The sequence below is a fragment of the Macrobrachium rosenbergii genome, chromosome 10, assembly GCF_040412425.1.
Source record: "Macrobrachium rosenbergii isolate ZJJX-2024 chromosome 10, ASM4041242v1, whole genome shotgun sequence".
Classification (NCBI taxonomy): domain Eukaryota; kingdom Metazoa; phylum Arthropoda; class Malacostraca; order Decapoda; family Palaemonidae; genus Macrobrachium; species Macrobrachium rosenbergii.
The window spans coordinates 14,314,133-14,340,381 of NC_089750.1; the positions used below are offsets into that span (position 1 = coordinate 14,314,133).

Consider the following 26,249-nt stretch of genomic DNA (forward strand, 5'->3'; position numbering starts at 1 on the left):
CTCACATATTTGAACACTGAGGGCTTACACTTTAGTAATTTAAAGGGTAAACTTTTTTGACATACAGTGACCCACCAAATGCAACACAGAATGTTTCATCCAAATGTAAGAAAATGATAACAAGTGACTAAAAGTTGTAGCAAGAAGCCACTGCATAGACGTAGGCGTATGTATCAAAACTGCTAATAATCAAATTAATGATAGTAACCATTTAAATCATATGCACCCTTGTATAAGCAAATAAAGGGGGGAACGAAAATTATTTGTGGCAAGAGACATCCAGAATACATGGTTCCTAAGTATATCTTTCAAACAAAAAAAAGGAAAAACCAATCATTGACCAATAAAACATTCTAAGGGTGTCAAGGCTTGCATTCATGATTTGCTTTACTTCATTTATTCCTGTTTTATGCAAAACTGAAAAAGTGGTAGTTTCATATACTTAACTACAGCCATAAGCAAATGGTGTCTAGACAAAAAAAAAAAAAAAAAAAAAAAAAAAGGAAACCAACTGCTTAAAGTCTGTATTAAAGACATCAGTTATGCCTGACTTAACATCATTAATGAATGCATTCCTTTTAGGATCTAAATTTTTAAAATTACTATACTGTATTTCTTTAAGCATTCACCAGCCTTCTTACTTAAAAACTGAACTTCAGATTGAAAGGCTTACTTTAACTGATGCAGGAACATACCCACTGTGAAGTGAGTTGTTTCCATTTATCAAAGAATGTCTTGCACTGAAAAGTGGCACAGTCTTTCAAGTGTGGTACCTTAGTTGTTTTCAAGGATAATTTCCTTAATCATGGATCTTCATCGTCAGTTTCAAAGAAATCTGAGATTTCATTACTATCATAATCATATCTTTAAAAATCGAGTCCATGCCACCACATACAGCTACTGGTCAGACCTTGAGCAGCCAAGCCTCTTGAACCTAATTCAGCAGGATTATTATCAGAGGATACATATTTCCATTGTGAAGGTGAAGTGTGACTTCTGATTTGCTCAGCTCTGTTTGCAAAACCTAAAATAGTTTTGATTCACTGACAATATACAGGTATTCTAAAACAATTCTACTGCTGATTCAAACAACATTTTTTTCTGTTAAATGACACCTCTGTTAAAAAGAAGGTACTGTATGTACTCACTCTCAGTGACGTTAGTGCAGCAGCAATTCCAATGTTTAGTGAGAAAATCTTGTGAATGTTTAGTGAGAAAATCTTACATTAAGTCATAATCAACATATCAGAAAAGCAAGACTTAGCCATAATTATCATATATAGGTGGGAGAAACTCTAGAATTAGCTGTACTCAACATAGTGCAAACTTGCCATTTACACTTGTCTTTCTTAAAAATGAGCACTGCCCATAACCATATCCATAGGCATCAGGAAAATGTAATTCATAATTTGTGACATATTGGCTGATTTGTAACATCTATGAGATTTAACATCTTTTAAATTGTGTAGCTGATAACCAATTTTCTCATTCAATAACATGCTCAAGAACTGGGTTAACCCACCCGTGATCCAGTTTACAAAGTTTTCAAAATTGCCTTATCTATAAGGATGAATGGAGATATCACAAAAGGATCAAATATTGTACTACGTATGGATAAAACTTGTCTACTAGAATCAGGCTTCTGAATAAGTTCAACTTTGAAATGAAGGGTATCTGTTTTGCTGCACCATTCAATTCATAAAGTTTACTTTGCTGGCAATTTGTCCTTGATTAAACCAAGATTCTTGAAGTGACTGAGCTACTCAACCAACACCACCAATTTTACATTTTTTTGACTCTGTTGTTATACTTTTGGCCTCATACACTATAGTTACAGACTTTATGCCATTAGTGAGATAAATCTTTATCTGCTGCTTTTTGAGTTCCTTCACTTTTATCAACAGCAGCAGTTTTCAAAGCAAAATTTACTACAGATGGAGAGTTTCTAGAGCCAAATAACTACAGTAAAGACATTCTAAACAATCACAACCTCTAAGTATGGTTTTCAAACGTGAGAAATCAGATTATTCCTATGTTCATCATTAACAAAGTCCTAGGTGACACATGGCCTCTCTATATTACCAGTATTGCACCAGCACCTTTCCTAAATCTACATAAAATACCAACTAAGCAATCATTCAATCAAACTTACACTTTCAAAAGTTAAAAAATATTATCCTAATTTTCTCAGCTTTTCTAGGATGATACTACCCCATGATGTGAGATAAATTATACCTTATCATCTACCAGATTTAATTCAAATAATGGTACCTTTTCAGCCTAACCTAAGATATGAATCCTTTCATGAATGTTTCAGTCATTTTGCAATTTGGACTGTCTTTTAAATTTCCTTTAAAGTTTAACTTCTACTTCACCATTGTTTCTTGTCCCATCCCTTGAGTGGTATCAGAATTTCAAATTGCACTTCATTCTTAAAGCAAATTTCACAACTCATGATCACCATCTTATCAACAGGCTGAGTAACCTAGTCATCCTTGACATTGCTTGCAAAGCCCATTCCAAACATTTCCCTAACATGATGAGGTTCATACACTTCTTTGATTTCGGCTAGCACTATGAAAATACTAGTGGATTTTTAAAACTTTAATTCCTTATCCTGGACTACAGCTCTGTTAACTGCCATTTCACTTTCATTTTCACTTCAGGTGTTCTTTGTCCATATGGTTAACTTTAAAGCCAGGGATGATTTCTAATAGCTTCAAAGCTTTAGTACTAATTTAATCTACAGTATACTGTACCTTTAACTGACAGACCACACAACCGTGATATAAGTTGGAGGGCAGCTATGATTTGGTCAATAACTGATGGGTTCAAGTGACAGCTCTACCAATCCACATCCTTCCACCACCCTTTGCTACTAGAGGGAGTGCAAGAGATTTGCAACTTATGAGCAAAAGTTTTAAGATAATATGCTCAATTATGTAGCTACCCGCTCCTGGGCCTGGTGCAACACATATTCTGCTTGGCTTCTGCAGAGGAAGAAAAGAGAGAGAGAGAGAGAGAGAGAGAGAGAGAGAGAGAGAGAGAGAGAGAGAGAGAGAGAGAGAGAGAGAGAGAGAGAGAGAGATGTACCTGCTGATCAACCACTGCAGGTCCTAAAGAGAACGAATACAGGAATTTGTGGGTTACATCCCTCAGATATGAGGTAAAGGTGGTCTGGCAACTCCACACACCCACCCTCCTTACCTGCAATACCAAAAGTTCCTCTTCAATGCCCGGGACAGTCAGACAACTGACTTCATGAGCCCTTGCCTGAACTGTACAGCTGTCCTCTTTGCCACCATGTTGTAAGTCCATCTGGCTACACACTGAAGGAAGAAAGAAAGGCAGCTTGTGGACACCTACCTCTTGTACTTGCTAGTACAGCACTGTTGAAGAGGCACCAACACTCAGGCCTATGAGGTCAAGTTGGTCTTAGGTTGTACCAGATAACTTGCAACACACAGATGGTCCTGAGTGTGAGATGTCAGCCAATGGCCTCCCCCACAAGAATCTGTACACCCGAGTTAGGCTGGGTAGGACTAATCACCAACTGACAAAAGGAGAACACTACATTTACCCATGACATGATCTCTGAATGCTTGAGGCATAGCAATGTCACTCACATTTCCAAGATGCTGGAGTGCAAATGAGGCTCATCCCCCGTCCACACACAAGGTAGGCTAGCCTCCACGTGTATGCCCTACCTCTGCTTCCATGCATCCAAAAGCACAAGCATCTCTGAGGGCAGGGAGTTCAGTTGTATTCCCACAAGAAGGGTCCTGTCATCTAACTACCAAGCAAGGCCCTACCTAACCCCCAAGCTAAAGGGGCACAAGGTGGGAGGGAAAGCCTCAAAGGCTGCCATATGCTGCTTCAGGTGCCTGGGAAATGAGTGTTGTTGGAGGCTGAGCTAGTTTCTCCAAGAAACACATGTGACAAGGATCACCTGCCAAAGCCAAAGTGGTTGTTCCTCTCACAACAGACTATGGTGATATCTTCCAAATCTTGATGAAGCGAGAGTCTGCCGTGAAGACACTTGCTGCTGCCATGTCCATCAGCAAGTCCAGGAACTCTACCTACTACTTAGGTATGAGATCAAACTTCTTCCTTCCAGTTTATTGTGCTCCACAAATTGCAACAAAATGTAAGGTGGTGGTCTCTGTTCTGGGCAATTGTGCCTCTGATGACACCAGAACTAGCCAGTCATCCAGGTAATGTAGTGAGCATTTGCCTTGAAAATTGGCCCTAAGTTGACAACAGGGTGAACACATGTGAACACCAGGGGCTATCATCAAGCCCAAAGCACAGAGATTTAAACTAATAAACATTCTAGTCACAGACATAGAGAACAAACTTCCTACAGGACTGACAAAATCTCCCTCTCTGATGGAATCCAAAGGAAAAAGTTGTTTCCAACTTGTCCTGAGTCTGTAACACAAACTTGTCCAAAAGAGAGAGAGAGCAATGTCCAATTTCCTGCTGACACTCTCCTCCACCACCAAAGAGAGATGACTGGCGAGTTTACTTGTAGATGAGCAGTGTTTACATTCTCTGACACACAAAACTTCCTTTGAATGTCAAAGGTGGAGGGGGAGCTCACTAGATCTGCTGACAGCATGTCAAAGGTGGGGGGAGCTCACTAGATCTGCTGATAGCAAAGACCATTCACCTGGTCCAAAACACCACGAAAAAGCTGTGACCCTGGCAATCAAAATGTCAGTTTCACTTCTGGGGTACATACAATTGTGATGTCAATCAATGAGATCTGGTTTAGATAGTGTCAGTCACCTTCCCCAGGTCACTGCACTCACAAATAGCTCAATCACCTCAAGAAAGAGGTGTTCTCACTTGGCCTGCTGGGGTTCTGATGGTGAATGACTGCCACTTCCTGTTCAGTCCTCCCAGAAACAAAATCACCCCCAAGGAAGGGGATGACACATCAATTAGTCTTATTGATCACTAAAGGGAACGTGGCAGATGATCAGTAACAAAGGCACCTATCACTGAAACATATGCCAAAGGTGATTCATGAATAGAAGCTTGTTCCATACTGAAGTCATCCATCTTGTAGATTCACTATAAACAGCCAAAGCCAAACTAACAGAGGTTTTCGGTGAGTGGGCACGCCCACATTGTGAGTTCTGGCAGGACCAGACACCTACCAAGATACTGCACGATCATGTGGACAAGGGCCACCATGGTACCTGCAGGTACCATACAGTGGCAACCTTGCCTTGCATGAACCCTGTCTGCTCACACATGGTACAGGGGGCATGCACTTGCCAAGTGCAGAGGCATTGCCAGCTTTGCTCCTTGCAACCCCCTAAGATGCACTGGGATAAAAGTCTGGGGCAGTCGCCTGGTCCAAGAAGCAGCAGGAAGACTTTTTATCCCCCACATCAATCCTAAATACAATAGGCATCTCATCTGCAGGTGAGCGAATATCGCCACCACCCCTTGAAGAGGGGAAGGTGCTCACTAAAAGTCCTGTGGAATCTCTTGTGAGAAGATTTCTTCCTGCACAACAAAGGGTCAGGAGAAGACAAAGAAGTGCTCGATGATGATGAACAGGAGAATTAAGCAAGCCAATGCTTCTTCACCTTACTCTGTTCACAGGTCTTTACTTCCATGAACAGTGAAGGAGAACTGGTCAAAGGAGAGATCATACTCATCGCTTGAGTAAAGGCTGTGATTGATACCGAGAGGGTATCTTCCACTGGCAAGATGATTGCTACAAGACTCAGTTGCGCTGAGCTCCTTAACAGGAATAAAAACTGATACAATGGCAGAGTCCTGTGGCAATGACTTAGCTGTAACTATGTGATTCATGGCAAAAGATGGTTTCCCCAGGATACTGAGGGAATGCCACAGCTTCTGCAAGTACTCCAACAAAGAAGTCATCCAAGAAACAACCAATGTAGCAATTATAGGGGGTGGAAAGGGATGTGCATGGGTCAGGGTCTCACCTGGAGAGAGTCTGGGCCGAGCACTTGCTCATCAAAAGAGGAGTGTGCATGCTGGCTGCCAACCATCCCGACCAATATGGTCTTGGACCGAGCAAGAGAACAAGTAGTAAGGGAGGGATGGGGATGGGGAGGGAAGGGGATATCAGGGAGGAAGGCACTGAAAAGGTTCAGTGGCATCAAAGGGGGGAATCCAAGTAAATAAGGCATGGGTAAAAAGACAGTAAAAAAAGGAAACAGGTCAATGTTAGTACTATTTCTGCATCTTTCTTTATTAGAAAGCTTAACTATGAATTCTCACTCATTTAAGGTTATGTCAGTCTCAGTAAAGGAATATGAAGAACTGATGGTTAATGAGTGTTGCTTCAAAATGATAAAATAGAAAAACACTGGATCTTTGTATAATTGGGCAACACCAACCTGGAAGGACTAGGTAAGTCAGTTAAGGTCACTGACCACAGGTTGTCTAATCTGGTGAAATCTTTTCAGCAGGTGTTTGGTGTGAAGTCACAATGAGATGACCTATCTACATACAGTATTACAACCTTGTTCCTCTCTATAGTATGTTAGTAACCCTGACAATTTTTTTCACATACATTTAATGCCATCATATATACATAAATAAGTGTTGCTAATATGTCCAAGTCATGCATTGCCAGTTAATAAATTATTTAAAATATTTTCTGTTTTATTCCTTTAACTGCTTATGGTACTTGAATAAACTGTGACTAACCTGAATAATTTTTGTGGGGGATTACCCAACTTTCTTTCCTGGCCAAAACTGACTTTTTTCCTGTAACTTTATTACCGGCAACCATAAATTAATTTGACTTTTTTCCTTGCCAAAATTGTCTTTATTACCGGCCACAAAAGAGGAAGTATTATATCATGATAAAACTGGCAAATGGTTTTTAGCCTTCTTCTGCTGCTTGTGAAACCTCTCCCAATGTGAAGAGGGCCGGCTCAAACAATCCTTGCACAGCAAATTTGGGGCTGCAAGACCTAACCCGACAAGAACAAAATTTGTGGGGATCTACATACTGTACATACAAGAAAATACCAAAAGTTTCAACAGTCTGGCAGTCAGGGAGAAGCACAGTAAAACATCTTTCCTTGGCTGTGGCTGAAGCAGAATTGCCTAATGACAGCAGGTGAGTGAGGGAGGCTGTCCAACTACCACCAGTCAACTACCTTGTAAAGATCAATTCCAGCTGATGTTAAGGAATACTCCTAACATGAAAGTGCCTGGTTTGTATTCCTAGGAACAATCCTCCTTTCTGCAATTTAAGCAAGTAATTTCTACATCAGACTCATTTTCTTTGGGATCATTAAAAATGGCTTTCAAAATTACCCCAAGAGAGACTGTCAAAACAGTTGTTCCTGACCTTAAGTTAATGAAATATGAGTTCAATCAATAAAAAATTTAAGTCTCCAAACAATATTTATTCATTAAGGTACAAGATTATCATATGGCATTTACCAAAATCTCTGATGACTAAAGCACTGCTCTGTGATGGAAGCATCCCAATTCCTGGAAATTTTGAAAACCTTCGGGTACTGAAAAGCATTAACAAACTTAATCACTAATCTGTACCAAATTTGTTCTCTGTAATAAAGACAAAAGTTACACACAAATTCATTTATCTTTATCAGTCTAAACAAAATAATGCAATTAGCCTACCAAAATGTTCAGATCCATGAAAGAAGTATAATTTTAACATTCAACTATGTGAAAGAGTACCCTGAATTACTTGAACAATAGACTTCTTTCACAAAGACCAAAGGCCTAAAATGATTAAATCTTAATTATTCACTGGTAATAGCAAAGTTGCTTATTAATTGTCACATATCACTGGACAGCAGATAATTATATACAGTCTAAGAATCCACAGAAAATCCATAAAAGATCTATAAACCCCTTGACCTAATTTTTAACTTAAAACTAAAAGTCACTGGAAACTTACTAGGCAAGAGATGTTCCTCCTTATACTCTACTAAAGCTCAGATGATGTTGAAGGATGATGATGACAATGGCAATTACAGGTGGGTAGGCATGAAAGTATTGCATGTTGCTTATTCTTATGCGCCGACAATAAGATTCCACTTCAAATTCTGAATGAGGTTAAAAGCCTTGTCTTGGAGATTCGTCATATTTTCTTCCAAGGCAGATCCTGATCTCTTTCCTTTTCCTTGCCCATTGGAGATAAACATCATTTCTCTCCATGAAATTGCAAGGACTGAAACAGTGAAAAGGGCCATATAAATTTCAAGGTTGATTTTATTTATAATTATGAATTTTCCATACAAATTTTCTATGCACCAAAAGGTATTTCACAAATTCCATTGCAGTTTTACACTTTCTGTGATCAGAGTTTTTACGCAACATTCAAGTTTGCCTTCAAGACTTCAACAGCAATGAACTGATTCCCAAACCTGTCATACAGCATTTTCTGAGATTTACCATATGCCTCATGTGCCAAAAGAAATAAGATTAATAATGGCAGTATACAGTTATTTGCCTATGTAATACAATCTTCAGCAGCATTGTCTATTTTACTCTAAATTAATGTTGTGAATGATACTCTCAACAGAGTACTTCATCATGTCACCAGAAAATACAACTGGTTTGTTAACAGGCAAAATATCCTTGCATTACTTTACAACAAACAGCTCAGCTAACTCCTTTTCGAAGTTTCACAAAAAATTAGAATTTTCCATTATGATGGCTCATTGGACTGCAAGTTACTACTATCTGTAAATGTTGGACTGTTCATCTGGTTCTACATTTAAACTGAAGATCCTCAGTGTTAAACGTTATCCTCAAACATTGATTACATAGCTTACAGCAAATATGCATGTGCAAATAACGGTAGAATACAGAGTAAGGGGTCACGACTGGTCTGGGGGTTCTAGAGGGGCAAAGCCACCCCCCCCAGCAAGGTTAAGACATGGTGTCCAAGGTTAGGTTAGGTTAAGGTAAAACTGGTTAGGTCACATTCTCAGTGTTAAACGTTACCCTCAAACATTGATTACATAGCTTACAGCAAATATGCATGTGCAAATAACGGTAGAATACAGAGTAAGGGGTCACGACTGGCCTGGGGGTTCCAGAGGGGCAAAGCCACCCCCCCCCCAGCAAGGTTAAGATATGGTGTCCAAGGTTAGGTTAGGTTAAGGTAAATCTGGTTAGGTCACACCTGCTAACACCTGAATAGGAACATCAATACAAAATTTAAGACAAAAACCAAGCACTGGAATCTAAGAGGTCATTCAGCACTGAAAATGAAATTCTGAGTAAAAAACTTTTAAGGGCATAACAAGTGGAAAACCTGGCAGTTGCCCTAAGAAACAATCATTAGGGATGGAAGAAAGAGAATATGAACGGGGGTCAGTGAAAGGAATCAGGTGTCGGTACTATGGGCCAAAGGGAAGCTGCAAAGAACCTTACGTAATGCCTACAGCATATTGCATGAGGTGCACTAATGGCACTAACCCCCTACATGGTAATACTCTCTCTTGACAAACCTTAATGATGATTCTGATTTCGGTAATTCTAAGCCGGCTGTCCGCGGTGAGCTAGACTATGGCAATTGACATTTTCCTATGTTATTTTACTTGCTTTACAAGTATTTAAAGTAATATTTTGTCGGCCGGCTGTAACTAAACTGCAACTGACCTTTGAAGACTACACTACCGACAGTGTAGATCTAAGCTGGCATTCCGCGGCGAGCCGCCCATCACCCTCCATAGCTAGTACGGCAAAGTTGTAACCAGTAAACACAGCTATAAATACCAACCTAACGTACCATAGGGGTGTTTACTGGTTACAATTTTGCCGTATTAACTATGGAGGGGGGTGGTGGGCTCGCCGCGGAATGCCGACTTAGACCTACCCCACGTTAGGTAATTCAAGTTGTGTAGTCTTCAAAGGTCAATTACAGTTTAGTTACAGCCGGCCGACAAAATATTACTTTAAATTACCCTGATTCCACTAAAACCACTTATCTTTAAATAGGCTATTAGCCTAAATTCTTTCCAATCATGAATCAATATGGCTAACCTACCTCTGCTTCATAATCCTCAATGAAACTGACAATTTTTACTGCAAGTTCTACAAGATGTAAATCTCGAATTTATAAGCTGGGTTTTCAAATACTCTAGTTGAAGCTGACTCCCTACTATGTAAAATACATTAGATTTAGCCTAATGGTTTTTAAAGGAATAAACTCAACTTCTTTCAGTTTTTAACTCAGCAAGCTTAAAATTCTGTAAGCCCTAATTTCAAGATCATAACTTACCTCGGCTTTCAATACCAATATTCTCCTTGGAAGACCTGGGTCTAATTGTGACCTTGGTTTTCGTTCCCAAATGCTCTTGGTACCGGCAGGGCAGACTAACCTAGCCTAACCATGTTAGTTCTTTCTTCTTGTTGTGCCCAGTTATGTGGGAAAGCTGTGCCGATGTGAAATTACATTCATCTTTATCTTCATAGTAGTAACAGTCGTCATTTTCCATATTCTGGTCTAGCATCGCAATCTTTGTTCATAACTGCAAGAGAAGCAAGGAGTCGGGTTACTGAAATTTGGCTTCAAACTGATTAATTTTGACTGGGGTTCCTGAGCACTTTTTAAGCGACTACAGTAACTGTGCATAAGTAAATAACATTTGCTTTCGTGACAAAAACAAATAATATTGGGGTTACTTACGTCACTGGCCTAATTTACATAAAACCTCTTCACTTGCCTTTCGTCGTCCCTTGCGATTCAAATTCGCACCACACTTAAATCATTCCATGATCCAAAATAAGAGAGATTATTCAACGCTTTGAAATACGGAAGTATTCCCACTAAGTAACAGAAATTATATTGTTTCTATATTATAGAAGTCATATTCTAATAGGAGAGATTCTCGAACGATGGGTCACGGTAATGACAGCAGAAATTTCTTGATGAAATATCGAAAAATCAATGTTCAAATGAAATGACTCAGGAATAGTAGTTATGACTTGTCAGATTTTTAGCCTTGGCCCATCGTTCAGCATTACTGACCATAAGGAAAAAATGCAGCGTACGCTTGAAATTACTGAAATAAAGTTTTATGGATGTTGTCACATCTTTTTAGTCTTGGCAATTATAAGAAATGCGGATCGTTGGGTTAAGTCTTTGTTCGGACACTTTATCTGGCACTGGCTGCGAATTGACCAACCGATCCTCTTCAGCCTAAACTCACCTAGGATATGTGTTTTATATCTATGCATACATTAACAGTCATTAAATTTTTTAACTGTTGAACCAAGGGTGAATCAGCTGTGGAAGTTCCACATCGCCTGCCTCATATAATACCTATACAGCACAGAAGATTCAATAGCAGGGTGTCAAATACTCAAATCCCTTACCAGCACCGGAAACTAGACAAAATGCACCAGACCGAATGCACCATTAGCCTAGGCCCTAGACCGAATGCACCACCAGCCTGGTCTAAATGCACCAACCACTTAGTCTGAATGTACCACACTGCATAAAAATGCGCTTGTTGTCTAGTTGATTCTGGTATCATCAAATTTTTGTCATTCTTACTAGAAAATGGTTAAATCTCAAAGTTTTTCGCTTGTTAAAAGTAGTTATTAGGTAATTTAATGAATAGTCTCATTTCTGCTTTGATATCATTCATCCTTTTCATCATATTTGATATCAATATTTATTTTACTTTATGTACACCAGCTTAATCTATAGGCTATGAATTTTTCTGGCAGAAGTCTTATAGTGTCTTGGTTTTGTAATAGGCTATTCTGTTTTCATTCAGGAACAGTTTAGGCTTGTAGTTTAAATTAAGAGGTAGTAAAGTTTTAAACTTCTCCCTCAGAGCAAAATGTTTGTTGGTTTTTTATGTTCTATTTATATTCAGAATTTTAAAATGATTCACTTTATCAAAGAAAAATAATCCTGCAAAGTGAATAGCCTAAATATAGTTACCTATATAGTTACCCAAAGAACAGGTGTTAAGTGAATAAGTTGGTGCCTTGGGACCATAAGGAATAATGCATTTCAACTGGTTAGTTTTAATTTTATTCCCATAGCATAATGCATTTGTTGGTTTTGTGATATTTCTACTGTATTCAGACTTTATAAATGATTCGCTGTATCAAAGAAAATAATCCTGCAAAGTGAATATAGATACCTATATAGTTCCCCAAAGAGCAGGTGTTATGTGAATTCAGTTGTTCCATTGGGACCACAAGGAAAGATGCACTTTAATTAGGAAGTGGCGCATTGGGACCAGATAACTCGGTGCATTCGGACCATGATACGTGGTGCATTCAGACTAGTGTTGGTGCATTGAGGCAATGGTGCATTTAGTCCATAAACCACCAGCACTGTGTCACTCACGATCCTTAATACTGAGACCCATCCATTGCACTCCACCCCGGCAGCACTTTCTCGGTCTCCCTCTCTTCCTTCATTCAGTCAGTCACATATACAAATGTATAATACCGGTAATTTTCTTACACACGAAGATATATCATTCAGCTGCATTCCACATACGGGAATGAAAGACATAAAAGTTTAGAATGTGCCCAACAGTTTCGTCCTCCAATGGTCCTCTCCTTGGAGCTTTTATTAAGGAAAGAAACAATGTTTACATGGTATGTAGCCAAGAAAGGCCTAAAATCTAAAAAAAAAAAATATATATGGGCTACCGTTACCAAAAACTAGTAGTTTGAACTAAAAGCACATAACAGGAAAACAGTACAGTAAATAAAGAATAGCAGATAAACAATTGAAAAATAACAAAATATCAAATTAGGTAATATGTCCACTTGAAACAGCACAACACTAAGTACACTTTAACAAAAGTATATCATATATTTAATGGATAACATCATTTGATTTGTGCTGACGTCTCATAGCATGTAAAATAAAAGGACCTAATTTATATAAACCGGACGATAAACTATTTTTTTTTTCTTTGTCGTGAACAACTCAAACTTTCTCTATCAAATTTCTTTCAGTAAAACCTGTGCTCTTAAATAAAATCTTTGACCTGAGCCAGTCAATTGGTGAATTACACATATGTTGTGAACAAATAAGGCATTACTTGTATATTTATGATTCACAATACGTTTTTCGAGTGTCTTCCCAGAATGTCCTTTATAAAAACTTCCGCACTTCATGGTATTCTTATAAACAATTCCTTAATTGCTTTCCGGACTATTACGAATTAAAGTTTACCATTGGTGCTAGGATATGAAAACAGTTGCACTAAAACCTTAGGGGGTAGACTATAGATTCTAATGTGGGATGGTAGGGGAAAGATATAAAATTGTTTTCTGTTTTTCTCCTCGTAAGAGTAAAATGTTTTTCTTGCTAATGTAAGACTGTAATCAATATCTTCTAATTTAAAGTTATTTTAAATTCCACCTTGATGTATAAATTCTAATTCCTCATTGATAAAGTCTGGACTGCAGATATTAAGTGCTCTAAGAATGAACGAATTATCTATAAGACTCTACATGTAATGGAATGTCATTATCACAGTATAAGTTCATATTATCTTCACTTTAGTTGAGCTTGCTGTTCCTCGTAAGAAGTGATATTAGTAAATAATGAGCAGCGGAATTATGCTGCTCACCGAAGTTATATCAGCAGCGTTATTATTTTATAACGGTTGATTGAGTATCATTGTTGATTAGATAAGAATTACAGTAGTGTATGTGTGTGTGTGTGTGTGGTTTACAGCAGTCCCAAGGTTTGTAGGCTAGTCCGCACCTCAAGGAGTTACGAGTGACATTTCAGCAGTGTCGAATGTCGACATATCTAATCCCAACGTCTTGAAGCAGAAATTAGCGTCGAATCGCGAATAGTGGCAAACCTCTCGACTGGATACGGAACGGGAAGGTAGAAGCAACTGTTTTACGCAACAGGTTAGTTAGCAGAACTCATGTTTCTTACTATTCTGTTGGGATGGTTTTGGATCCTGATCAGAACTTTAGGGGAGCCACTGAAGATGCCGAAGTGGCAGGATTGCGATCTCTGGGAACTGGCAAGTCCGGAGAGCCCTGTTGTGGAGAAGAGGCAGAGAAAAAGAACTGATTTAAAGAACAAATCATTCCTTAATACTTGATCACATCCTGTCCGAAGGTACAAAGCTCGGGAGCCCTTTGCGCTCGATTTGTCACTGGTAACAATACTTCTATATTCTTTGCATGCAGAATGAAGGTAATCATCATTATGATCATTATACCTGTCTGCACCCAACCCTCACAAACACACACGCATATAATATGTATATATATATATATATATATATATATATATATATATATATATATATATATATATATATGTATATATATACTGTATATATAAATGAAAATAATTTTTACTAAAAAAATGTATGAGCTAAACAATACTTCGACACGGAGATTTTTTCCTGCGTTTAAAATATTATAACTTTAGGAGTCAGCGAAAACGGAAATTAAAGAGCATAAAAACTGTAGAAAAACAGAAAGATAAGCGATAAAGAGACGACGATTATAAAAGGCTGACTATTAACAGTTGTTCCAAGAGAAAAGTACATCTCTGAAACTTGTAATAATTAAATTAAGTTATGTAAAAGGGCATTGGAGGTAAATCTTCGAGAGAAAATACCGAAGTGACGAGGCAGGTAATTCAGAGGACGATCAGTTCTAGACTCAACCTTGACACAGAGGAAACTATAGCTGTGATTTGCAAAATTTGTAAGGCATGAAATCATGTTGAGAACATTTTTTGAAAAAACCAATGATATAGTATTTTCACTCTTCGTCTTTATATCTATCTATCTATCTATCTATCTATCTATTTATCTATCTATCTATATATATATGTGTGTGTGTGTGTATATACATATATATTTATATCTTATATACATATACATATATCCCTAGCATACTGAGTTCTGTGGCAAGGTCCTGGTTCAAGAAAAGGTTGAGTTAATATATTTAAAAAAATTACACTATAGAGCACATACTGTGGTAAATTCCAACACAAGTACCTCTCGACAGATGGCAAATTCGTATGATAACGTAAGTATTTTCCAGCGACAAGATACAAGATAGGTGCTAAAAGAAATGACGTCTGTTATCTTCGTTACATAGTTATGTGTTGGGTTTTGTTTCTTTTCTGATAGGTGGACCGCGTTCACTGAAGTAATCAGTAGTTCACTCTTTTTTTTTCAGGGAGGAATTCCATTGTCTAGTCCCCGTAGGGGGTTAGTGCTGTCAGTGCACCTCACGTGGTGCACTGTAGGAGTTACTTAAGGGTCCTTGCAGAGTGCCTTCGGCCCCTATAGCTGCAACCCCTCTCATTTCTTCTATTGTACCTCCCTTCATATTCACTTTCTTCCATCGGACTTTCCACCCTCTCTAAAGATTGTTCCTAGCGCAACTGCGAGGTTTTCCTCCTGTTACACCTGTGAAACCTTCTTACAACCAATTTCCCTTTCAGCTCTGAATGACTTCATAGGTCCCAGCGCTTGGCCTTAGATCTAAATTCTATATTCTATTCTATTCTTTTCTATTGTCTAGTAATGCTATTTCATTTTTGTTTTTCGTTCCGGAAGTAGGATGGCAGCTGTTAAAGTGACTAGATGTTCACTTTGAAAGGTGAAATATGGTTTTTAAAAGTAAAAAACGATACCGTTCAACTATAATAAAGGATTTTCGAAGTTTTTCTGAATATTTAGAGTACATTTTAAATTAACGTCCATAATCGTTTCCATCTGAAGTAACCCCCGAGTTGTCGAACCACTTACCCTACCCTTATCCTGGCACAGAGCATACATGTCTATAAATTAATGTAAGTTGATTTGGAATTATACTCGGCTGCAATTATCAAAAATCACTCAGACTTTTCACACTCTTCCTTTCAGCAAAATTGCAGGCTACCCATTACCCTGAACCATCACGAAATATCTAATTGAAAGCCTTCCACAATATCCTGCTGTACGTTATACCACTAAGTTTTTACTGAAATGTAATTTTATATATTACATGTAATTTTATATATACTCACTTTCTACAACTTAAATAAAATTTGCTAAAATTAGTCACGTTCTCCGCAACATCAGTTCTCTGAGAGGTTAGCTCTACTCTTAATACTTTTCTCTCATATTGCCACCATGAGTGAAGAATATTTGGCCAGGTTCTTTTCACTTAACAATTAGAAGAGATGAATACGATGAGTGCAGAGAAAACCCTCAACCAAGGTAGTGCAGTATAATTGGTTGTAATTATCATAGGAGGCCTAAAAGACCATTAACTTACAAAGCCTAAAAGCTCAAACGGTGGAAGAAAAGAGAAAACGGAAAGATGAAAATATCAGATGAGTAACACTGAAGATGACTCAGCGACTAAACAAAGTTTTACATGCATGAACAGGAATAGAAGTAAGACAAACGAAGCATTAGGGAACGGTGCTTCAAAGCACCATAAATGCAGCCTGTTTTAATTTTCCAAGTATCACCTGCAGTGATACTGCCAGCAGGACTTTGCAGCACCTTAACCGCAAAAATAAGTGAAAGATTCCTAGTGAATGACCAGGAATTGTGACGAAATAGCGACTCGACAAACGCAGATGTTACTGCTTCGTAAAACGTTTTGAACGCACTTTTTTCGGAGGCTGCGAATGGTTATTTTCTCTTCGATTTCAAGTTCAGAGGAGTAATAAACTCTTATTATTCGTAACAGACTATGATATATAATATTCAGTATTTTCAAAGTAATGGGGTTCACACGCAGAATCGCGGACCAGTGTCGGCGTGGCTCTGTAGTCATGCAATTTAAATCAAATGCGCGTAAATTAGTGTTGCGAACGACCCTAAGTTCAAACTGGTACGTTCGGGTCTCCGAGCATCCAACAATCCTGTCAGTTACGCTTGGGTGATTTGTGAGTTATTCTGCAAGTAGGTGGGTATGCATTCACTTATAATTTGGAATGATCTTTGCGAATATCAGTCGTCTCCGGTGACCGAATGTATCAGTCTTTGTAAAATATTGAAGTTAACGCTTTAATCATAATTACCATGAAAAATTAACATTATTTTTCACATAAGCTGTTGAGCTGCCTTACCAGGCTACGTGAACTGACTTGACACAGGTGTCATGTTCATTCACTCATGCACCAAAGTCGAGCTTATTGCACATGTGCGCCTAAAAGCCGTGGAAATAGAAGAATTTTGTTTTCTCAATGTAACTAAATTTGAACATAGCAAGAACTTTCGCCTCTGTAATGTAGAGGGATTCCTAACAGCTAGCGGTTGCTGACAGTATACGGAAACCCACCATGGAAGCTAAGATTTTCCTAGATTTTCCTGACAAGGGCGGTGGCGGTGATGGTAGCTGGAATTCAGGCACACAAAACATCTTGGAAAATATCTTGGGAAATTCATTATCGTAGCAACAACATAAATAATAATGCTAATATAGACATTTACTATTCAGTCACTCATATTCAAAAGGGAAATGGTTGAAAGTAATACAAATTTCTTATTTGAATGTTATCAATCATTCCCCGCCTTATAGTGATCACACAGGTTATTTAGTATCAATTGTTTTCTAACTTTTTTGTTTTTCGGGGGGGTTTCATTTTGTATCGATTATTCTCTACTCATACACACAGACACACGCTTAAAGATTTCCATTTTTTGCACGTGCGCTCTCTCTCTCTCTCTCTCTCTCTCTCTCTCTCTCTCTCTCTCTCTCTCTCTCTCTCTACAGCGTATCCTCATAGGTATCCTTTTTTTTTATAGAGACATTTTGTTTATAAATGGACCTTGAATATTGTCGAACTGATGCACGAAACTAAACTTTTTCGCTATAATTCAAGTTTTTCCTTATTGTTCTTTTCTTTTGCACTGCTACGCAACCCCAAAGGAGTCATATTCATAATATACTTTTACCACCCGTTTCCATTACACGTTTAACTATCTTGTTTTCTGTTTATCTTTCAAGGAGAATCCTCCGACGATGGAGTCAACAGATAAGGACCAAAAAGCATCCGCTACTGGGGAATCAAACACGGTGAATACTGGAAAAAAACAAGAGAAAGTTGAACAAGTCCGGGAAATTCAAGACTCTGCCAACAACGCGTCGGTTGCGCCAGAGCCTAGCGCTGCAGAAAGGTATTTTCCACCTCATTTTTCCTTGCACTACACAGAGAATTCCGATTCTAAATACAGTATCCATATATAAGTATGTTTTTACATTGTACTAATTATAATATTGCTGTTATTGTTTGCATTAATCATATTATCACCTTCCTTTGTTGTTTTGGCTTTGATTTAATCGTAGGTTTTTAGTTTGTTAGCATCATCATGCGCCGTGAACTTTTGGTGTTTGATTTTGATAATGGTCAAGCATGCACTTCCTAGACTGTTAATTGAGCTCAGATGCTTATCGTTGGTTGTGTTTTTTCCTTACCTCTGTTTGGAAGAGTAAATCATATCAGGCAGAGAAGTATGAAATTATGAACATGTATACTTAACAGATAAATATGAATACCTTTCTTGAAACGTGCTCGTGTGTATGTGTGCGTGTGTGGAGAGAGAGGGGAGGGGACAGCGTGGAATAAGTTCTTATAACATGGTTTACTCCACTGGTACTAAAATTTACGGCGCAAGAGATAACATCCGCATGTAAGACATTGGCATACAAATAAGACCCACGATATAGGCAGTACATTATCAAAATATACAGCTTTGTAGAGCGATATTTGCACTGACACGGTAAATTGTTTAGGTGGAACCAACAAGATAAAAATTGATATTTCTTATCATTCACGTGTGTTCACTATCTGGAACAACGTCATATGATGGATCACCCTGCGTTGCTCGGATTATGGCACATCGATCATTTTTTTTTTCTAAGAATCGAATTCTTATCTTGTCTGGTGTTCCACCGGTTGGTTTACTGAGACCTTTGTTACTTCCAGGCCTTACTAGGGATATGGTTGTTGGTAATAGAAAATGTGAGGGTATAGTATACACCCCTCCTACCAGTCCCTTGCCCAAACTAATGAAACCCCCAACCGCCTCAGCCTCAGAAAGATATGAGGTTGATTAAAGCAAAACACCCAAGTCTCGCCCCATTTTTATTTTTCATTTTTCCTTTCGCATTTTACTATCCCAAATTTCACTGGAATCCCTAGAGAAAAAAACCAGTTCTGTTTCAAAACAATACTTTCATTCAGAAATCTAATATCGTATTTCCTTTTTTCCTCCTGGGTCGCTCCTCATCAACAACGCAGTTCACCGAAAGATGAGACTGACAAACTCTCGGACCTCATAGATGCCCTGAACTTTGGACGGACGAGAGCTATACCTTTCGAGTAAGATAATAACGTTTTTTATATCCTTAGATTAATACCAGGACCCACTGATTAATACCTAATGCCCAGGAGAATAAACCACCAAGACCCTATAGCCCAGGGGCTTATATATTTAAGAACAGAGCAAACTCGAGTACGAGCCACAGGGGAGACAGTAAAACCTGCCTTGCTGTTCTGGAATTTGCAAGTATAAGAGATTAACTTTAGGTCAATGTGATGAAATCTGGCAAAATGATAGCCGAATTTTTGAAATTTGAAGCTTGCCTCAACGGCTTGCTGCAATGAGAGCTCAAATACAGGAAGGTAGACTGTGTCCAACTCTAAAACATTATTTTCCATCAAGTCTGATTGGTTCGAACCCAACATAAGTTTATGAAATTGTATGTATATATATATATATATATATATATATATATATATATATATATATATATATTATATATATATATATATATATAATATATATATGTGTGTGTGTTTGTGTGACTTCATAACACATGACCTGCAGTGGCTATCCACAAAAATCAAGTGCCAGGTAACATGTCCAGAGTATATCAAATGGCTAATCTTGATAGCTACGTATATTAGACAAATTTCATAACTGGAGGCGCATTTTTTCTCCTCATCTCATCGACGTTTTGGTTATCTCTCTCTCTCTCTCTCTCTCTCTCTCTCTCTCTCTCTCTCTCTCTCTCTCTCTCTCTCTCTCTCTCTCTCCTTAGTCCTTGCATTATTCATTAGTTGTCAGAAAACAACCACACCTAGTAGTAGCAATAACATGCTATTGTATAAAAGAATATTTTTTCTCTCTCTCTCTCTCTCTCTCTCTCTCTCTCTCTCTCTCTCTCTCTCTCTCTCTCTCTCTCTCTCTCTCTCTCCGTGCATTACGTGTTGGCTTTTGGCGATGCAATATGTTTCATAAGGTCGTCAGTCATTCTATTTCTAGATTTATCGTGAGTTGTCACACGGCAACCCTTCCTGGCAACGGCAATGGTTACACTCAAACAGGACAACAACTCAATGAGAGTGCTCACTTTTTCATGCTAAACCCATAGACTCTCAGAAAGAATAAATAAAAGAAAAAAAACTGCAGCAACCTAACAAAACACGCAAGCACCAAAAATGACAAACCTTTACCGAAAAAGGACCCATCTAAGTGAAATATTGCTGAAAACTGACCAAAGAGTTTGGCAGTGCAGCAAACAGATGAATGCAATTAAAGACTTCTCAAAATAATCACATCAGAAACTAAGAGGTAAGTCGCCTGTGTGAATAAATCTTAGATATTTAGTTCTCCTGGTCGCCAGATAATGTTCCATTTACGAACTGAAAACAGGGGTGATGAAAGTTACTGAAACTGTCATTCATAGTAACAGCCGAGACTAAGCGCTTTAAAATGAAGGACTCTTATGACAGATTTTATCTGAGATAAATATCACATATCTCAGTGTCAAATACCTGCCTGAAAGTTATGCTTTTATTTTGTGTTTAAACAATCGAGGTTTCATCTAAAGTAAAAGAATGCTCGAAATTTTAATTTAGGTTTTGAATCGTTGTTTTTCAATAATAGAATGTGTGAGATTCAGGTAGCGCAAGTAATTTCTCACAGTGAAGTATAAGCGGCGATTACTTTCTTTATAATATGATAATAATAATGGTATGTTCATGGGCTAGGAAATGTAGAATGCCTATGTTAGGTCCTGTCGAGTCATGTACATAAATGCAGACATCTTATTTTCTTCTTTCAGCCGACCTGATGCAGATATGCCCGTTGGTCCTTTCAGTGAATATTACAACATGAAGCACAAGAAGAGAGGGCTGGCTGTCATTTTGGCCTACAGTGATTTCAGCCGTGGGGGACCACCTGTAAGGAAAAATTGATGATTGTTGTTTATCCTATGTTTTAGTTATAATAGTTGGCGGTTTCCAGAATGATCAATATTTTTGTTATACTAAGTTGGAAATTTTTATACAAAATTCCGCAGAAAAAAAATTTTATGACACTTTATTTACTTATTTTTCTCAGTATTTGAACATTTGATACAATTTTTGAACAGGCAAAGTAATGCAAAACTGGGAACAAAATGGCGGAAACAAAGTTGATTTGGTCGAGTGTAGTTCATAAAGTTCATCACTGGGCTTTTCTCTCTCATTTCACACTAACTGACCTCAAAACTTGACCAGTCCATTCGCTGGATATCGGTTGAAGATTAAAGAATATTTTGTGCTGAGAGGTAAAATAAATGTAGCAAAAGTCATAAACAAACTCTGATTTGTTAAAACTCCATGATCAGTTTATATCACTGCTTACAAAAGAGCCCAGAATCACTCTGAACTTCTGTTTACTTGTGTAAGAAGGCTGTTGTTATATCCTCAGGAGAAAGTATTTGACACTTAAAGGCTGACAGTATTACAAAGTACGAAGTTTTCTAGTTGAAATGAGCGTGGTTACAGAGCCATTCATGAGAAATCGGCAGATTTAGACATTTATCTATGTTATCTTATGAAAAAGAATCATTTTATTTACTGGCACAGTAAATAAAATGATTCTTGTTTGTCTTGTTTGTCACTTTCCCTTACTCACATTAAAATTTCAGCGTCGCGACTGCGCCTTCCACGATTCGAAGATTTGTGAGGTAACTTTCAAGAAACTTCATTATGAGGTTCAGACTTACATGGATCTTCCCAAGCGAGATTTCCTTAAAGTTCTAGAGCGGGGTGAGTATTGTATTTTATTCAAGCGCTCAGCCATTCACATTTAACAAAGAGCTTTTCTTGTATATATGCATAGTTATCTGTTTAATCTACTTCTTTCGTTCTGTCGGTCATCAATGTACGGCAAGGTTAAATGATTAAAAGCAGGGTATGATCATCAGTTCTTAAGCTGTTTGGGCATTTTGTAACATTGCTTTATATTTCTTAGACTTTTCACAGTACATAGCAAAAAGGCCTTGCCATTCCAATCAAGCTTCCCGCTTAAGACTTCAATATGTAAAGATGCTGTATGTGACCTTCCCTCTATGTTCACTAGTAAAGTTCCATTGGAGTTTGTTTTCTCGTTTACCAATTTTCACTTTTAGTTTGCGGGTTCCATCAAAAATCATCGTTTCCAGTTACCTATATGAATAGCCTTCCTAATGAGTTTATTCCAAATCCTGATGATGTGATCTGAAGCTATTTTTACGTAATAAAACTTAAAACTGAAATTCCTTCTCTCACTTCTATCAATCTTCCAAGTATATATGTTTTTGCAATATTCCTTAAATAGACCCTTTTACAAAAATCTTGATATATCAGCAGTTAAAAGATTACAATCAACGTTGAATAAGGTGTTGCTGAAGTGTTGTTTTTGTATTCAAGAAACCTCTCCTTCCACTTATGTATTTAAGTGTTAATTCATTTAGACAGTAGAAAAAGGATCTGATATCACGATACATAGCAGAATCAAATTAGGTACAACGTTACAGATTCTAAGAGAGGTTTGAGGTCAAGAAGAGTGCTCACTGAAAGCTGGTAGTACGTATGCCAATAATCTGTTGGGCCTGCACCTGTTTCATACTTATGATCACTATTCTTTTCCAGTTCAAAGCTCAGACCATACTGAATGTGACAGTTTAGTGGTGGTCTTCATGAGTCACGGCGGCTTGAACGAAAAAACGAACAAAGAATTCATCTGGACGTATGACTCCATGGTCAATACTTCCGAACTTTGGAAAAACTTCACTCCTGAGAAGTGCCCATCTCTAGCAGGGAAGCCTAAGTTATTTTTCATTCAGGTATAAATGTTTTGTCCAACTGAAATTTATGTCTTGCTTTTTCATGATTTTAACGTTAAGGTGGTATCATACATGAGATTAATATTTATACCGAGAATCGCTTGGTTTCAAATTTGTACTGTGACAAAAAGAATTAGCTGCTGAGTGCAACGGTTGCTCGTAAGATGCAAGATGGTGCCTGAAAATCTGCTCGTGCTACACTGCCATAATGTCCTCCAACAGGCTTGCAGAGGCGAAGACACGGATAAAGGCGTTCAACTTAGGAAACCCAAAGCCCTCAGTGTACAAACAGACTCGATTGACGTAACTCTTAATGAAGATTATGCGATACCCCTGTATGCTGATATGCTCATGATGTGGGCATCATACCCAGGTAAGATGAGCCTGTTGGGTTTAATTATTCCTGATCTTTTATCATAAACTTTTTTTTTTTATTTTAGTTTACTCCTCGTATGACTGATAACCTCTGGGTATTGGCATGATGATATGAAAATAAGTCATGAGATAAAACTCTATCCTGTGCATCATCGTCATATCGTATTATGATAAGGGTAAGACACTACATAAATACTGTGTGTATATATATATATATATATATATATATATATATATATATATATATATATATATATATATATATATAATATAATATATGTATATATATGTATGTATGTATATATATTATATATACAGACATACATACACACAAACACACACACACATATATATATATATATACATGAAGATGAAAGAGAAGCTGAACTGGATGGTGGAAGAATGGAAGTTAGGTCAAGTTTGAAAATGTTTGTGGAATTGACTGTTGAGTGTATGATGGGCATTAAGATGTTTTAGAAAAATGGCAGGACACCAGCTGAAGGGATTTGAATTTCAAGTGAGATGCTGACTTATGGTGGGTAAAGTGTGACTGAGGAACTAGCCACTACGTGAAAGGTATATTTGAATGAGGAAAAAGTTCAGAATCAATGGGTGGGATGATTACCTGTTCCACTGCTTCAGGGTACAGGTGATATATAATATACTAAGGAATAGTAGTGGCATGATGTCACAAAGTATACCATGGAAGCTACAGAATTCTTGCAAGATATAGGTGAGTGGTACAGTGTGTGTGTGTGTGTGTGTGTAGAGGGGCTCAACACTGCTGATGAGCCCTCTGTCTAGGTGTATGAAGTAGCTAGTGTTGTTGACATTTTTTGTACAAGGGCTTTCTTTACCCAGCTAGGCTAAAGTATGACTGTGGATGAGATCATTGCTTTGTGGAAACTGAATACTGACAAAGAAATATGTGTAAATACTTTCATGAGAGTTTATTAACTTGCATAATAAGTGCATATATTAAAGTTTTAAGAATTGGATAATGAGTACTTTAATGATAGTTGAATTACTTGTTGATAAGTACCTAAACAAAATTTTAATAACTTGCATAATAAGGATCCGAATGAAAGTTCAGTAATTTGAATAATAAGTACTGAATAAAAGCTAAAAAACTTGCTTGATAAATATCTTAACAAAAGCTTAATAACTCCCACAATAAGTAATGGACTGAAAGTTGAGTAACTTAAATAATAGGTACTTTAATGAAAGTTTGATAACTTGCTCGATAAGTACTTTAGAGAAACTTGAATAACTTGCATTATTAGCACTTCAATAAAAGTCTAATGACACGCATGACGACAACTTACAGGAATGTTTGCCTTCAAATCCAAAAACCGCGGGATGAGTGGGAGTGTGTTCCTCCACTTTCTAACCCGAGTCCTCGACGCAGATGCCCACAACGAAGACCTCTTCTCCATGCTCCTGAAGGTCACCCGCGAGGTGGCCGTACACTATGAATCATACATGCCTGGTTCCGGAGAGCTTGACAAAAACAAGCAGATTCCGCAGATGGTGTCGACGCTGATGCGGAAGGTGAAATTCTTTTAACCCGATTTTGCGCATCGCCTCGACAGTTGAAGTACCAGACGGATGGACAAACAAACAAAAAGTTTTCATGCAATACAGTTGAATTTGTAAAAAGTGGAGCACTGCAACAGAACAAAAATAGAAAAAACCTCAAAAGATGGAAATAAAGAACGCGAACCACAATGAGATTTACCAAATCAGGATGATAAAAGCAAGAAAAGAAATAGATATGGTCAGGAAAAATATGAATAATTGAATACATACATGTATGAGTAAATAAACCAACAAGTAATTCAGTCTTATCTATATTCATCTTAATATTGAGATGATTAAGCTTTCAATTCTTCCAGTGAGAGATCAGTACACAAAATAGCAATCATTTTTGTTAATCACAAACTTACTAATAAACGTCACAGACTGGTGCATGATGGGAAAAGACATGCATACATTGTTCTGGAAACAAAGTGTCATGGAGCGAACTAAATCTTCGTTAAGTGCATAAAGAAAAAAGAAAGGGGAGGTGGTGATTTTAAAGTCACTGAAAAGGATTTTCTTGACCACTGGAAATATTTTTGCAAAGGAAAGTGAAGCATGTGCATTTATTTCGACAATCTTAGGATATTTAAATGAATACTTTGTAGTTTACTTAAACAATTTATTGTAATCAGCATTTTGTAGTTAAGTAGAACAATAATAAAAAGGTAATTTTGCAATTTTAATTCGATAATTTCTTCCCTACTTTGCCAATGAAGAACTCGCACCTGAAGCCAGTTGTACACATCGAACTCTATGCAAGATCCATGTTATCCTAGGGACCTTGCCCATATTTACACCTAGTCTGCTCAAAAAAAAAAAAAAAACCAATATACATTGCGTAACGGGGTGTCACTTGAGAAACATTGCACTCATTAAGATGTTATGTTCATAATTATATCATAGTGGGCTTGATTACTGAAAGTCGATTTGCCATGGCCTAACGAATTACCAGCCGCAGAAAAAGAACAGATTATGAAAAGAGCAGCAAGACAAAGGTCTACCGATATTAGAGCAAAGTAAACGATATGTCTTAACGTTTCAAGAGTTTCACTAACAGTATAAAGAACAAGATACAAAAGGGCGGGGCTAAAGGATTTTCAACCGGAAACATCTTGAAAACAAACCATATTACTTGGCTGAACAGAGTGGAGCAATCTACAGTAGACCCAACTTTCCAATGGGATTTA

At 37.7% G+C, this 26,249-nt stretch overlaps 1 protein-coding gene and 1 long non-coding RNA gene across 6 annotated transcripts; one reads left to right on the forward strand and one right to left on the reverse strand.

The window, feature by feature from the left end:
• Positions 1 to 7,394: 7,394 nt before the first annotated feature.
• On the reverse strand, positions 7,395 to 11,386 carry LOC136842504 (uncharacterized). 4 transcript variants are annotated; one of them, XR_010854243.1, is made up of 4 exons: positions 11,362 to 11,386; positions 10,265 to 10,514; positions 7,931 to 8,203; positions 7,395 to 7,523 (listed from the first exon to the last, which is right to left on the reverse strand). It is a non-coding gene; the product is annotated as an uncharacterized lncRNA (long non-coding RNA). The 4 variants fall into 4 exon arrangements; XR_010854241.1 differs by lacking the exon at positions 11,362 to 11,386 and adding an exon at positions 11,309 to 11,348; XR_010854242.1 differs by lacking the exon at positions 11,362 to 11,386 and adding an exon at positions 11,015 to 11,192.
• A 2,279-nt stretch (positions 11,387 to 13,665) lies between these two features.
• On the forward strand, positions 13,666 to 25,745 carry LOC136842505 (caspase-1-like). Of its 2 annotated transcripts, XM_067109898.1 has the most exons (8): positions 13,666 to 13,887; positions 17,956 to 18,125; positions 19,250 to 19,330; positions 21,079 to 21,196; positions 21,928 to 22,048; positions 22,913 to 23,106; positions 23,329 to 23,479; positions 24,809 to 25,745. In XM_067109898.1, the coding sequence occupies exons 2-8, from the start codon at positions 17,971 to 17,973 to the stop codon at positions 25,045 to 25,047; spliced, it is 1,059 nt and encodes a 352-aa protein (XP_066965999.1). In that variant the 5' UTR covers positions 13,666 to 13,887; positions 17,956 to 17,970; the 3' UTR covers positions 25,048 to 25,745. The 2 variants fall into 2 exon arrangements, with proteins under 2 accessions (XP_066965999.1, XP_066966000.1); XM_067109899.1 differs by lacking the exon at positions 19,250 to 19,330 and having other exon boundaries at positions 13,724 to 13,887; positions 24,809 to 25,250.
• Positions 25,746 to 26,249: the final 504 nt, after the last annotated feature.